The sequence below is a fragment of the Ascaphus truei genome, chromosome 22 (assembly GCF_040206685.1).
Source record: "Ascaphus truei isolate aAscTru1 chromosome 22, aAscTru1.hap1, whole genome shotgun sequence".
Classification (NCBI taxonomy): Eukaryota; Metazoa; Chordata; class Amphibia; order Anura; family Ascaphidae; genus Ascaphus; species Ascaphus truei.
The window spans coordinates 20,244,951-20,261,070 of record NC_134504.1 but is presented as its reverse complement, the minus strand read 5'-3'; the positions used below and the strand labels follow the sequence as shown (position 1 = coordinate 20,261,070).

The window sequence follows — 16,120 nt, the reverse complement described above, 5'->3', positions numbered from 1 at the left end:
GATCACGTGATCAGGCCCTTTAAACCAAGCAGAGGGATACCGGCACCTCATAAAGGGGGCTGTATCTCGGGGAGCAGGGGGTCCCCTGACCTGAAACCAACGCGGTTCAGCTCCGGAGACCCCCTGCACATCTACACAATCAATAAAAATGTATTTAAAATCATTTTTAATGTGCCGATGTTTGCGCAGAGAGAGAGCAGCGGATCTCTCTCTGCTGCAAACACATCTCGCCCCCGCCGCCCATACAGTGGTATCATTTATGTATGTGCATATACAGTACTGTATGTGTACAGTACTGTATGTTAGGGGTTATAGGGGTTGTTGTTATACAGTATATATATATATATACAGTATATATACTGCATTACAATTCATTATAGGGGACGGCTTCAAAGAGAACAGCTCGCAAGTGCCCCCATGTGTTTTTACACGGCATTGCAGTATTGCAGCCAGCCGGAATAAAATGCTTAAATCCCTGCCGGGAAAATAACGCAATGCACTCTGGCAGAAAACGATCACAAACCTGAATACACCCGGGTATACCCGAATTCGCGGGACTAGCCGAGCGAGAATAAAGTGTGTCGCCACTGTAACACTGAAAGTAATTCTGCTGTAGGCTAATTCTCCACTGATGATGGAACAGTGTACGAAGTGCTAACAGCGTAACAAGCTGTCTTACAAGTATAAACTTAACAGGGACAGGAGTCAGTCTGCTCTATTTTGACCTAACCCTATTTTATGTATCTCTATGTATTAAAATCATGACTCTGTAGATTTATTGGAACTCACCAACCTGATACTAGTATAGAACTTTGAGAGTCCCTGCAGCTTCATATGGTGTATGTATTATATAAACTGTAATACCATAAAGCTCTCACTTGATTGATACTCACAATTAGGAGAAAGGACTCTCTACCTATATTTCGTTTAGGAACAGCATCTGTGAGCACAACAACATTATTGCGCAAGACATCCGATACGGAACATACTGCGCATGCGCAGATCACATTATTGGACTCTGTACTAAGTGTATGAAAACATGGTTTCACTGATCTATACACTATAAGCTGACACACAGGATATGATGAAATAATGCTTATATAGACAACCACCTGCATTTCCTTAAACTGCTCTGTCTAACTACTCTAATAAATCATTAGCAAACTGACGATTTCAGTTTGGGTAAGGAGATACTTAGGAGGTTACAAAACTAAGTAGACATTAATCTAACCAAGGGACTATCAAGTCCTCCATCTGAGGACTATATAACTTCAGACTCCCCCAGTACTGAGCTACCTGCTTAACAGGAGTTACAATCTGATTCACCATATCCCTGGGAGTTTTCATCCTCCTCTGTACATATACTGTAAGCAGCAGAGATATGATAAGCATACACAGGAGATACTATCTAGTCATTTGATATCTACACCTAGGATATAGGCATTCTTGAATTTTCAGGATGCCTTAACCACTAGCTAGATTTGGATTTCCATCTTGAGGGGTTTCTTCCATAGATATATCCTATTCCTCTTAATTAGGATTTATATCTATTTTTACTATTACATTATGTCTATTAATAAATTATATTTTAACTGTTAATATCCAGCTGTACCTTTGACCTTATTATATTATAAAATTGGTCTGCAGTGCGCCATAATTAGGGACCTTTCTCAGTGTACCTTGTCTAGACAACAAAGTGCACCTACTGTCTATCTCTCAGGGGTAAGAACACATCACTCGGGGTTAATAATAATGTGCAATCAATTACTTATCTCCTCCCCTTATGACTCAGTATACTGTATATCTGTATAGTGATATCACAAGAAGAGTTTCCATTTAAGCATAACATGATGGATTTTCCTTTTCTTGTTGGCAGGTTTTCCAGTGATTGTACAGGAGAGGTTAGAGATCAAGTCTGAGAAAGAAGAACCAAACTCTGAGGATCATCTGCCCCCAATAAAGAGTGAAATAGTTACGTTTACTGTAAATGGTGAGTGCCACAATATCCTTTTATGCAGACAAAGGATATCTTGTTACAAGTAGTACGGTCACATTTAGGGAATGTTCAGAGTTAATTGCCTCATAAGAAATTCCTAGGCCTTCTTATTATTCTGAAACAAGCCACCAACAGGCCAGCTTTACAGGAAATCCTTGCTTCAGCACATGTGGCTCAATCACTAATTCAATTGAAGACTAAGCCACTGTTTGAGCCACCTGTGCTGAAGCAGGGATATCCATCAAACCTGGCCTGTTGGTAACCCTTCAGGACTGAGTTTGGAGACCCATGTCATAGAGGATGAAGTGTCGCTGTTACAAAAATAACAATGTAATGTACAAACCATAGGTGACTCAAGTATTCACAATTTATTTTTATCTTTTTTTATTCTGTATAGAATATCCAGAATAATTTTTTGTGTTGCTCTGAAAAGCTTAGGTGACATGGTGTCTCACTGTTGCACTCCCTTGCTGATCCTTATCTTATGCTTGTATCTTCATGTAATCTATTATCTAATTGAGCATTGTAAGGAATCCACTACTGGCTTTAACTATAGCCTTGCAGAATCATGCAGTTGCAAGCTTCCCCTGGCAATCAAAGGCACATGTGCTGCCTCTCATTGTAGCTTCTGCCCTGTGCTACATCATTGGAGGAATACTCACACACCCTCCTCCTGTGATTGGATCTCCGCCCTTTATATTCTAGGCGTTGGCACTGAACCAGCGCCGAGCATAACCATTCCTACCTCTATGTTACTGTCTCTGCCACAAACCACCCCAGGCCTCTCTCCTAGCGTTCTTACCTTCCAAGTTCCTGAGTATCCAGAGGCCTGTTCCTGGACGTCCGTGCTGAAGCGTTGTTGCCAGCACTGGTACCTGCTGCAGTCCCTCCTAGCAGTGGCTACCCTTCCTTTCCTGCAGCCTGCTGCTATCTCCTTGCAGTGGCCTGCCCTGGACGTCTGTGCTGAAGCGTTGTTGCCAGCACTGGTACCTGCTGCATTCCCTCCTAGCAGTGGCTACCCTTCCTTTCCTGCGGCCTGCTGCTATCTCCTTGCAGTGGCCTGGCCTGGACGTCTGTGCTGAAGCGTTGTTGACAGCACTGGTACCTGCTACATCCCCTCCTAGCAGTGGCTACCCTTCCTTTCCTGCGGCTTGCTGCTATCCTCTTGCAGTGGCCTGCCTTGGACTTCTGCGCTGAAGCGTTGGTTCTTCCCGACGCTGCCCTGCGGTGAACTTCGGCCAGCCTGCTGTCTCCTCCTGCTGAGATCGGCGTCATGGGCCAAGGCCGCTAATCGCGCTGAAGCCGCTCACGCTCCTAAGCTGAAGCGGGGACCTCCTGACTTCCTGTTGCCGAACTCCTGCTTCATTAACGACGATGCTGCCTTCTCCAATCCTGACCCTGCGATGTACGACTACGAACTGCGCACTCCGGATCAGTCTGCGTGGACTAAGGTCGGTGATTATATAACCCCACCTCAGCCCCACGGTCCGGTCCCGGTTTGTGGCGAGCATCGGCGTAACAGTATGCTCGGCCCATTAAAACCGGACCGCGCCGTGGCGGGGGATGGCAATTTACCAACTGAAGTTATGTCCCGGCCTGCGTACCAGTGCCACTCTGAAGGCCAGTTTTTGTGTGAAGTACTACCCCTGATTGATGAACTGTTTACCTATGAAGGTTTAACCCCTTTGCAAAGACAATGCCGTTGTGATCTCTTTATTAAGGCTTACTGCATCCAGAACTTAAAACAGTCTCTGGCCGCTTGTATTCGCTCTCCTGATTCCCCTATAACCTGAGATAACGTGTACCCTATGGAACTGGCCGACGCCCAAGAGGCATTCTACGCCCTGGCCTTATCACTGGACATTCACCTAGTACAACAAGGCGCACTCCTCATGTTGGCTCAGTCTCAAGATACACTCTATGTACTTTCCTCAACACTAGACATTCACATAATAGAACTGGACCCCCTCCTTGCAAGCTACGCTGCTGCTTGGCAGTTCTCCTATGCTGCCAGTCCTGTTGCTAAACCTGTGGGGCTACCTCTCTTTCCTAAGAATGGCCAACCCATTTCTCTGTCGCTACCCGCTAAGGAAGAAGCTGCCACGCTCCCTAATCCTGAGTTAACCTCCCTGGGTTTTGTCCCTGAGGTTATTCCGGTCTTAACCCCTGCTTGTCAGGTCTATGAGTCCCCCACTGTAAATCCCTGCATTTCCCAGGTCAGTGTGTCTTCCCTAGCACCAGAGAATGAATCCTGTTTGCCCTCTTTTTCTAACCCTAAAATTCTAAGCTCTGTTTCTGAGTTTTTTTCTGTTTTAACCCCTGCTAGTCTGCTCTGTGAGGTCCCTACTGCTAACCCTAGTATTCCACAGTCTAATGTTAGGTCCCTAGGGCAAGAAGCAGAACCCCCTATGACCCCACTTTCAGAGACTAGCTTCTATTTCTCTGATTCTCAGGTACAGAGTAATTTAACCCCTGCAGGTCAGCCTTATGAACCTCCCTTGGTAAATCCCTATAGTTCGTCAGTCAAGGACACCTCCTTAGCTTCAGAGGATAAACCGCTTATGTCCTATGACTCGGCTAAAATTCTCAGGGCTATGCCCCCTGAACTTTCGGCAATAATACTGGCTCCAGTTAAGAGTATTCTGGAGCTGTTTGTTTCTCTAAACCTGTTCACAGAATCCCTACTCCTAGGTATTTCGCTGACCCCATCTGTCACTCAGAGAGCTGAAACACCTGCTTCCGAGCATAGACCCCTTTTCGTGGAATCTGTTGTTGTTTCTGATGTCCCAGACACTCTTTCCCAAATACCCACTTCAGAGAGCAGCACAGTCGTTGTTACCCCACTTGCACTGTCTGTGGTCTCCTTTTCTCAAATCCTAGGGTTTAAAGAGAACAGTACATATTATGTCCCTTTCCAAGTGACCACTTCTGAGATGAGCATATCTGCTGTTGCTCCCTTAGTACAATTACAGTCAGGGTCCCCCTTTTTGAAGGATCAAGTTTTCAAATGTAAAACTCCCTTTATCCCTGATTTTGTAAACCTGCAGTCCTTTCTCACTGTAGTTAAAGGTTCTCAAGCAGCCGCTGAGTTAAGCTCTGCCGCTGCAAAATCTTCTGTTGTAGAAGCAATCTTGCCTAGCTTACTTCTGTCTATCCTTTCTGTGATGCCTATCACCTTTACTAAAATTTCTGTTTTGCAAGGTATTTCTCCTATTAAATCTGTGATACCTGCAATTCCTTTAATTGGTTCCAAAAACCCTGTCACTAAGTTTCCCATGGAGTCTGATGCCCTCACTAGGGATTCTCTGGGACCCAATTCTGAAACAAGCGCAATGTTCTCTGATTTCATTACAAGCAAGATGTCCCTTGTTTCTATTGGAAAGTCTACCTCAGTTTCTCTCACGGATCATGCCACAGCCTCCGGGATCATTAAAAATGACTTTAAGTCTGAGATGCCCACTCCTGTAATAATACTGTTTCACGCTGATTCACCCACAGTATTCGGGGTATCCACTACTGACTGTATGTCTACTACCACGAACTCAGGGTTATCGCATTTGGAACTTTCCCTTTTTTCAAAAGATCCCGTCTTTAAGATGGACTTATATTTCTCTGTGTCTTCCACAATACTTGGGGTACTTGCTATTGACTGTCCTGTCCCAAAACTAGGGTTACCTCTCAAGAAGGTGCCTGGAGCTACCAATGTTAAAGACCCTATGTTTAAAACAGTAACAATTTGCATTGCTTCTCCCACAGTATCATGTGAAACCTGGGTACCTGGGACCTCCACTCCGAAGCCAAGCTCTAGTTCTCTGTCTTCTTTCTCTGTGTTGGAGGTACCCAGCTTTAACCCCAAGACTTTTTTCCCTAAGGCTGATGCACCGCTTAACCGCCTGCCTTTTTTGTTGGATAAAATCTGTTTTCTCACCTTTCAAACAGAGTGCTTACACGCAGGTCTCTGTGCGGTGCCCAAAGTGCCCTTTCTGGATGGCATTTGGCCTTTCTCTAAGACGAATATACCCTTACTGGACCTCGTCGCTTTACCTGAAGCGTCCGTCCCTATTCTCTATGGGTCCATTATGGGTATAGACATGCTTATTATGTCCTTCACCAAGGCCACAATTTCGGAGGTGATTCTCTCTAAAGATCACAAACCAAAGGAAGCGGATCCTTCTTCAACTACCAGTACCATGACCAAGGGTTGCATACACACTGCTACAGACTTTTGCAAATTGCCTGGGATAGCAACCCTGTTTTGTATCAAAAGTACCGCTGCTATAGTGTGTAGTGAACCCTCCCGCCCCATTCCCTCGCTAACCATCACCCGGAATTCCTTGGAAGCTAAAAACTTTCTCAACTTCCTCCGTGCTGATTTCACTAAAGACATTGCCTTCTCTGAAGATCCCTCTGCCAATTTTGTCCGACAATCTGTGTCCTGTGTCCCGTACTCTTGGACTATTACTATGCACCGGACACCTGGCTACTGCCCTTCTGATGTACCCATTCCGGAGCCCTCAGGTCCCATTGTCCATGTACCAAGAACTGCAGTGCCACCGCTGTCTTTAATGGCACTCGCCAATGTACACCTGGATATCGGACCTAATTCTCGCCGGAGACACTTCAGGAACAACTCAATGTCTCCCAGACCTATGAATGGTCCTGTCCACCCAGGCTTCTCACCCAGTGGTGGGGGTACTGTAAGGAATCCCAACAAACTATGGGCTTTCAACGCCACCTCTCGCCTAAGGAGGTTTAGGAACAATTCCATGTTCCCCAAATCTGTGATGGTTCCTGTTCGTCCGGAGGTCTCACCTGAAGGGGGGGGGGTACTGTAAGGAATCCACTACTGGCTTTAACTATAGCCTTGCAGAATCATGCAGTTGCAAGCTTCCCCTGGCAATCAAAGGCACATGTGCTGCCTCTCATTGCAGCTTCTGCCCTGTGCTACATCATTGGAGGAATACTCACACACCCTCCTCCTGTGATTGGATCTCCGCCCTTTATATTCTAGGCGTTGGCACTGAACCAGCGCCGAGCATAACCATTCCTACCTCTGTTACTGTCTCTGCCACAAACCCCAGGCCTCTCTCCTAGCGTTCTTACCTTCCAAGTTCCTGAGTATCCAGAGGCCTGTTTCTGGACGTCCGTGCTGAAGCGTTGTTGCCAGCACTGGTACCTGCTGCAGTCCCTCCTAGCAGTGGCTACCCTTCCTTTCCTGCGGCCTGCTGCTATCTCCTTGCAGTGGCCTGCCCTGGACATCTGTGCTGAAGCATTGTTGCCAGCACTGGTACCTGCTGCATTCCCTCCTAGCAGTGGCTACCCTTCCTTTCCTGCGGCCTGCTGCTATCTCCTTGCAGTGGCCTGGCCTGGACGTCTGTGCTGAAGCGTTGTTGCCAGCACTGGTACCTGCTGCATTCCCTCCTAGTAGTGGCTACCCTTCCTTTCCTGCGGCCTGCTGCTATCCTCTTGCAGTGGCCTGCCTTGGACTTCTGCGCTGAAGCGTTGGTTCTTCCCGACGCTGCCCTGGGGTGAACTTCGGCCAGCCTGCTGTCTCCTCCTGCTGAGATCGGCGTCATGGGCCGAGGCCGCTCCTCGCGCTGAAGCCACCCCCGCGCTCACGCTCCTAAGCTGAAGCGGGGACCTCCTGACTTCCTGTTGCCGAACTCCTGCTTCATTAACGACGATGCTGCCTTCTCCAATCCTGACCCTGCGATGTACGACTACGAACTGCGCACTCCGGATCAGTCTGCGTGGACTAAGGTCGGTGATTATATAACCCCACCTCAGCCCCGCGGTCCGGTCCCGGTTTGTGGCGAGCATCGGCGTAACAAGCATTCTCATAAATGTTATTTATAATATTGATGTACCCTTGTTCTACACTGTCTTTATGTATTTATTTTTAAACTGGTGTTGAGGTATCAGTACCGTGTTAGCCGAGCTTTAATAATCAAAAATGAATAGAACAGTATCGTCTATTCATTTTTGATTTTTAAACTGGGAAAGTGTAGACAGAATCCAATGATTTTTAGTAGTATACGAATCCTAAACAGAGTGGTAGATCGTATTTATTACTTGTACTGCACCGACACACTTTATTCGAGCAAATACCCGGTATGTACCTGGCAGATACCTGGAATGCGCCGCTCCTCACCTCTGACAAGCCCCGTTGCATTTGCCTTCCCAGCCTGGGTTCATGCCTGGCTGATGGGCGGCTGATCTGTTAAATGATAATGATTAGGATTTAATAGGCTGCAATGCTTCGCGTGTCTACCAAATGGCATAAATTCATGAATTGTAATGCAGTATATATATATGTAGTGTGCAGTATTGCAGCCAACGGGAATAAAATGCTTCAATCCCTGCCGGAAAATAACTCAATGCACTCGGGCAGAAAACAGTCACAAACCTCAATACACCCGGGTATACCCGAATTCGTGGGACTAGCCGAGCTCGAATAAAGTGTGTCGCCAGTGTATGACTTGGATGTGGCCCATTGTGTTGTATTCACTACGGAATTCTGTTTATCTAGGCTGGGCGAAGTCCAGTGTGTGTTACAGGGGATTAGCAAGTATTTTCATTAAAATCTTGTAATTAGAATTAGACTGGTCTGTTGAGTTCTTTTTTTGTCTCCTTTCTCTTGGATGAGGATAACTCTAGTATTCTGGAATTTTCCTGTTCTTCATGCAGCATGTATAGCATTTTGCAAGGATTTTGTTTACTTCTTCCCCAGCTTCTTTCAAAATGTCAGTTTTAATTCATCTTCCCTGGGGGGCCTTCTCATTCTTCATGGATTTTACTGCCTTTACCATCACCAATGATGTACCAAAGGATGCATGGTACATCATTGGTGACTTCTCGTTCTTCCTCTGCTGGATGATGCTGTGTTGTGTTCTCGTATAATTTAATGCACAAGTCCTCAACTCCCTTCATGATAATTGCACCATCTTTTCTTGTTGATCTATCGTCTTGTTTGAGTGCATTGATTTGCTTCTTCCCAATCATAAGTTGCTGATTTGTTACCTTCGATAGTCGTCATCACCATATCACAGTTAGATGTACTTATATTGTCATTTCTTTTTTCAGTAGTAATTGATTTGTTTCATCGAATATTTCCTTATTCTGTGTTTGTTAGCGATTTCTTCCAGTTAATTTTGGGCTTTCAACTACAATCTTCATACATTATTCATAATTGTTTTTTAAAGTGTCTCCATGCATTTTGAGCAAGATGGAGCCTATTTTTCAACTTAAAATACTCTGCTGTTGCTGAGATTCTTGATGTTGATTTGTTTGTCTTCTTTTTAATACATCTTTTTTCGATTTTGCATTCCAATGTAGTTTGCAGTAAACCAATCAGTGATCACTCCTTGTGTCAAAACTGTTGAGAACTGTGCAGTCTTCAATCGTGTTTCTTGCTAGCTAGAATATACTATAGTTCATTTCATCATTGATTACATTTGGTATATAATACCATGGTAAAGTTGTGAGTGGAGTACCGCAGGGATCGGTACTGGAACCCCTGCTTTTTAACTTGTTTATTAATGACTGCATGTGTGTCCTGATCTTTGAGATGAGTTGATTTCAAGTCCTGATTGTTTTGAGTGTGTAGTTAGAACCAGAAGGAGTTTGAACAAGGAAGGGGTTAAACAAGGTATAATATATTGAAGTACAGTTTATTGTTGGAACTTACAACTTCATAGTTGCTATAATGAGCAGGATCCAAAATGCCACTCAATGCACATCTTGCCAAATGTATGTGTACTTGGAGCAGCTGTTCCAAGGAGCATACCGCTGTGAGAAGTGTGAGCGGGTGGTCTCTTTAGAGTCAGAGATTGCTGATCTCAAGAGGAAACTTGCAATATTGAGGGACATTGACAATCTTGAAGGTAGTTTAGTGCATACTGAGCAGGCCCTTGCTGGGACTAGTGGTGCAGATGGTGGCTATGACAGTAGGGGTTAACCAGGCTATCAAATAAAGGTAAGGTCCTCTGGTTACCCCTGAAAACGTGGGGTCCCTGGTAGCTCCATAAGACAGGGACCAGGGATTATACACGTAAAAATAAAGTGACCCCTGCTTTTTTCTGTTTTCATTTTCCCTTTGCCCTAGAATTGTAAGATTTCTTGTCAGTTTTAAGGGGGGAAATTTGGGTAGAAATGCAATTATTTTGTTTGCAGGATTTCGGGGGCCGAAGTTGCCGCTAGTCATTTAATTCTCCCCGGCGATCAGGCATGATTTGCTGGTATGCCGGGTGAATTACACTGGGGCAACCCAGTGTCCCCCAGACTCCTGAATTTCGAGCCCAAATATCACCAATCCATTTCCCTTATAAGTATAACGTTCCCCAAAGTATAATCTTTATTAAAGGGTACTTTATAATGTGTTCTTCATTTACGTTGAGGCTTTATGCAGTCAGCAAGGGCATCTGGTTAAGGTGGCAGCAAGTCTGCATAGAGTCTGTAGCTGAAAGAGGAGACGGGATGGTGAGAGGTGTCGAGGTGCTAAGTGGGCAGAGTACTGGGTCCGTAGAACAGAGACCCCTGTGGGGAGGACCCTCTGCTTTTCTGGCGTCAGTGGAACCTGCTCAGTAGGTGGCAATGGCTTGACTGGGGGAAGCAGCAGAATGTATGTGCGTTTCTGTGATGGTAAGGGGGTACCCAGGCCAGTAAATTAACGGTATTATGCCCGTCTGGGTGTCCCTGCGCCATATTAGGAAAATGTAGAGTGTCAGCTCTGCAGCCCAGGTATAAGAGGACCACATCAATATCCTAAGTATTGCAACAGTTATGTATCAACTATGAATATTGCAACAGTGTTTCCCTGCAGACCACAGAAAGGAAAAAAGGTTTTAAAATTCCAGCAGCCTCACGCATAGCACATAAGCGGTAAGCTAACTTTGGCTAGGAATGTCCTCGCGCTTTGAATTTTGCTGTGTGTGCGGCTGGGGGGTAAATCATTAAAACGGTTATTTTACTTTTTATAAACTTTAATGAAAAGTCATGAATGAAAGTCCCCCTCTTTTAAGTGTATTAATATTATTAGAGCAAAGGAGTTTGCATTCAGACGGGCTGAGCAGCGGAAACACTTGATGTGTTCAAAAGATGATCAAAATGTGTATGGCAGGACATTCCTGTGAGTGAGTCATGCATAATTTAGCCCTGGACTTGTACGGTGTCACGCTGGCATGGCTCCAGCATGTCTGCAAAAGTCCGGAGTTAAAAAGTTTCCGACCGTTAATTAAGTGCTGACATCCTAGCAGATGTCCGGGTGGAGTAGATTATCCGGCGCCAGGGAAGGGGTCCTGGCAGGGTATGCTAAGTGGCAAGGTGCAACGTTTGCGCATGCCCTTGGCATACCATGAAGCCCCTGCCCGGTGCTGGGCGTTACTGGCAAGACCTGGGGATAGGTGGCTGTTCTGTTCCCACGCAGCGATTGGCTGCAGAGCATTGAGATAGGGGTTTTTACTTTTTAAAGATCCCTGCAGCCGATCGGGAGTTGAGATCCATCTAAGATTCATCGGGCAGTACAAAATTGTAACATCGTAGCCAAGATTTGTATCCAGCTTCAAGAGTTCGTAAGGACTTCCAAACTAATTCTACAAGGGTAGAACGAAGCGAGCAGTCCCGGCGGAGGAAAGTGGTTGCGAACGGCGCCACTAGCCAAGCACTGTTTTTTGCGTCTTTGCGTATGCACAATCCCCGCTCCTGGGAGATGGTGCTCAGAGACTCTATTTCTAAAGATTTTATTCTGGAAGTAGAGGATTTCATTTTACCCCGTCCCAGTAAATGCTATTTCGTAATATTTTGCCAATCGAGCTGTGTAAATAAATGACAATTTATTTTATCTCTTGCTTTGCTCAATCAAAGGATCCGGGTAATTTTGGTGTTTAAATGTTCCGGTCTCCTGTGACAGTTTCCCATTGGTCAATTCATATGTCCCGTCCATGGGGCATCCGGAGCCGGCTTGTCAGCCCCTCCTCTTAGGTCAGCCAAAGGACGAGTCCCTTTTCCTAGTGGCTTGTGGGGAGGAATTCCCATGCTCTGATTGGTCGCTCCTCCTACCTCCATGCTGAACATAGAACAGCGGAGGGTATGTAAGGAGATGGCCGAGTCAGAGTACCAGATCATCCAGTGGCTTCAAGAAACAAAAGACAAAAAAACAGCACACAATGGTCATAGTGTAGTAGAATTTAGTGAAAATATATTGTAAAAAGTAAGTATTCTGCGTACATCAAATTAAACACAAGCGGGCATATCATGTAACAAGACGTGTTACTAACACAGGAGCCAGTGGAGGAATGCACTGCTTCTAATCACTCAATGAGAGGCTTCAAGGGACAACTCTTCGCTTCAAAGTAGGTGGCCCCACACAGCGCACAAGATCCTCCTCAGTCACCACATATTTAGAGAGTCCCGATCAGTGCAAGTGGTCCCATAAGGCAAAGTATCAGTCCTCTTCTGGAGTGCAGGCACAATACAGCTGTCAAGAAACCGGACAAACGGCAACTTAACCAGGCGTGTCGCTACCAGCGTGACCCGCCTCTAGTTATAAGGAGTGAGCAGTTACAACTTGCTGGGAGTGCTAGTTTTGAAGAGACACACTTGCAATCATGGTAAACAGAGCACACACCACATCCGAAGCTCGTCTAAGGTACCAGGCATGTCCCGTCAGCTGGAGATGACGTCACCAGACGGGGAGTGTCTCTACCCGACAAGGGCAACAGAGAATCCGCAGTTTCGGCTGCCCTGCCCGACGCAGCAATAATAAATCGATACATAGGATAGCAGGCAATAAAAATCCTATGCGTATGGGCCAAAGACCTCGGGATGGAAATAGATAGGGAAGACTGGGAGGATATCTGGGAATCTGCAGCTAAAAATATCAATCGGTACGACTACGAAAGAAAATATATATAAAATCCTATTTCAATGGTACCTAACCCCGAGTAGGCTGAGCCAGATCTTCCCAGGCACACCTGATCTCTGCTGGAGAGGGTGTGGCCTGAGAGGAGATATGGCACATATATGGTGGTTACAAGAAACCATGGAGCTGAGAATCCCTTTGGACCCGATGATATACCTGCTGGGAAAGCCAGTGGAAAAGATTCCCTCGCCAGAGGGCAAAATGATCAGATTCATCCTCACGGCCGCACGCTGCTCAATAGCAGCCGCTTGGAAGAACATCAATGCGCCTTCCAAGCAAACGGTCAACAAAAGGCTGAGAGAGGTCAAAATCATGGAGCTACTATCGGCCCAGCTCTACCAAAAAGTTGAAAAATTTCACAAAGTTTGGGACTTATGGTCCCCATCCTAGCCTAAACCCCAGCTCATCCCCTAGTGCAGAGAAACAATGGAAAAGGAAGTAGCAAATAACTAAAGAATAGCAGAGAATCTAAGGCTCTGCACGCTCAAGCCATACCCACCATCCCCACCACCCCCCCTCCCCTTCTCACTTTCTATTCTTTCTCTTCATCTATCCCTTTCATACCAAACTGGCGAACCCAAAGAGTGGACAAACTCAAGGATATAAATGCATCTGAGGTCACCCTCATCTAACCCACGCAGGTATGAGGAGCCATACAGTCAGAACAAATATGTAAGTTCCTTGATAAGTTAAGTGTTATTTAACCTGTAAATGCTTGTGACTGCATGTATAATTGTACTCCACTCTTTGTTGATGTGTCGGAAATGTGAAAACTGATATGTTGTGTGAAAAACAATAAAAAAAATTGAAACAAAAAATTCTATGCGTTTCGTAGTACACAAACTACTTCTTCATGGACTAATTATTGCAGGGTGTTTGGGTAATTTTAAATACCCCTATCATCTCAATGATTGGATGGACACAGATCTAATGATTACTAAAGGTGATAACACAGCTGCAACTTTAATTACAACCGTGATGAAGCTGCACATAATAAAATCTATATTAAACATTGTTAACACTTTAATACACATGAAATAAATATATAAAAACACATCTTTAATCTAAAACATTAATCCACGTAAATATCTGGGCTATACAGGCATACCCCGTTTTAAGTACACCCGTTTTACGTACACTCACAAGTACGTACATTTTTTTTAAATTGCACCTTACCCCCTGTGTACGTACACATGCTTCGCGAGTACGGACACCAGGGGGCAGCGTGCGCATGCTGCGGCGGTGTGCCCTCTCTTCCTCTCCCCGGCGCTTCCTTTACCCGGCTCCCCTAGCTCTTCAGTTCCCCAGCTTCCCCCTGGCTCTTCCTTTCCCCGGCTCATCCAATGCCTGGCTCTTACGAACACCCCCCACCTCCCCTGGCTCTTCAGATCACCCCCCTGGCTCTTCCGATCATCCCCCACCCCCCCTGGTCCTTCCGATCACTCCCCCCACCCCCTTGTCTCTTCCGATCACCCCCCCACCCCCCCTGGCTCTTCCGATCACCCCCCCACCCCCCTGGCTCTTCCGATCACCCCCCCACCCCCCCACCCCCCTGGCTCTTCCGATCACCCCCCCATCCCCCCCAGGCTCTTCCGATCACCCCCCACCCCCCCTGGCTCTTCCGATCACCCCCCCACCCAGCCTGGCTCTTCCGATCACCCCCCCCCGAGCCCGCTCAGAGCCTCCGCTTACTGCCATGCTTCTGCCGCCCGCAACCTGCACGCTGCTTCAGGTAGGGGAATAAAGGGAGGAGGGACATGGGGGGGTTGATGTGAGGGACATGGGGGGGGGTTGATGTGAGGGACATGGGGGGGTGATGTGAGGGACATGCAGGGAGGGGGGTGATGTGAGGGACATGCAGGGGGGAATGATGTGAGGGACATGGGGGGGGTTGATGTGAGGGACATGGGGGGGGTTGATGTGAGGGACATGGGGGGGTGATGTGAGGGACATGCAGGGAGGGGGGTGATGTGAGGGACATGCAGGGGGGGGGGTGATGTGAGGGACATGCAGGGGGGGATGATGTGAGGGACATGCAGGGGGGGTGATGTGAGGGACATGCAGGGGGGGTGATGTGAGGGACATGCAGGGGGGGTGATGTGAGGGACATGCAGGGGGGGTGATGTGAGGGACATGCAGGGGGGGGATGATGTGAGGGACATGCAGGGGGGGAGGATGTGAGGGACATGCGGGGGGGGTGATGTGAGGGGCATGCAGGGGTGGGGATGATGTGAGGGACATGCAGGGGGGGTGATGATGTGAGGGACATGCAGGGGGGGGAGGATGTGAGGGACATGCAGGGGGGGATGATGTGAGGGACATGCAGGGGGGGATGATGTGAGGGACATGCAGGGGGAGATGATGTGAGGGACATGCAGGGGTGGGGATGATGTGAGGGACATGCAGGGGGGGGGATGTGAGGGACATGCAGGGGGGGAGGATGATGTGAGGGACATGCAGGGGGGGTGATGATGTGAGGGACATGCAGGGGGGGTATGATGTGAGGGACATGCAGGGGGGGGGTATGATGTGAGGGACATGCAGGGGGGGGATGATGTGAAGGACATGCAGGGGGGGGATGATGTGAGGGACATGCAGGGGGGGATGATGTGAGGGACATGCAGAGGGGGGATGATGTGAGGGACATGCAGGGGGGGATGATGTGAGGGACATGCACGGGGGGATGATGTGAGGGACATGCAGGGGGGGTGATATATGGGAGACGCAGGGTGGTGATATGAGGGATGTTGGAGGAGATGTGATGATTTTACCCGTGCGGCCCGATTTTTGTATGGGGGGGGGGGAATCTTTTAAAAATGTATTGAGGCGGTGTTTTTTTAAAAAAAAATGTATTGAGGCGGTGGGGGTCTTTTTAAAATGTATTGGCAGGATCGGGTATTTTTATTATGTATTGCGGGGTGGGATTACATGTATTTAGAGGGGTGGGGGGTTTTGGTATGTATTTTGTGGGGGGGATTGAGTGAGTGGGGTAATTGACATAATTTTTACATAATTTTCCGTTCATCCATTTTGCATCTGCCAGCACTAGTAAGAAAAAAATCAGCTGACATTAAAGATTTTCTTTCTATAAAGCTTACTATATTTATTTTGGTTACAAATGTGTTATTTACATCAGTTATGCACGTATATGACGATTGCCGTACAGTACATGCATCGTAAAGTGGAAAAAAAGTAGTGCTTCACTT

At 46.9% G+C, this 16,120-nt stretch overlaps 1 protein-coding gene across 4 annotated transcripts in view; it reads left to right on the top strand.

Moving 5' to 3' along the window:
• The window catches only part of LOC142472489 (uncharacterized), a 377,773-nt gene that overhangs the window by 188,267 nt on the left and 173,386 nt on the right, over positions 1 to 16,120 (top strand). For all 4 annotated transcript variants that reach the window (XM_075579536.1, XM_075579535.1, XM_075579537.1 and 1 more), the window contains one exon: positions 1,877 to 1,990. In XM_075579536.1, the coding sequence (XP_075435651.1) occupies positions 1,877 to 1,990 (114 nt within the window). The remainder of the gene's footprint in view (positions 1 to 1,876; positions 1,991 to 16,120) is intronic.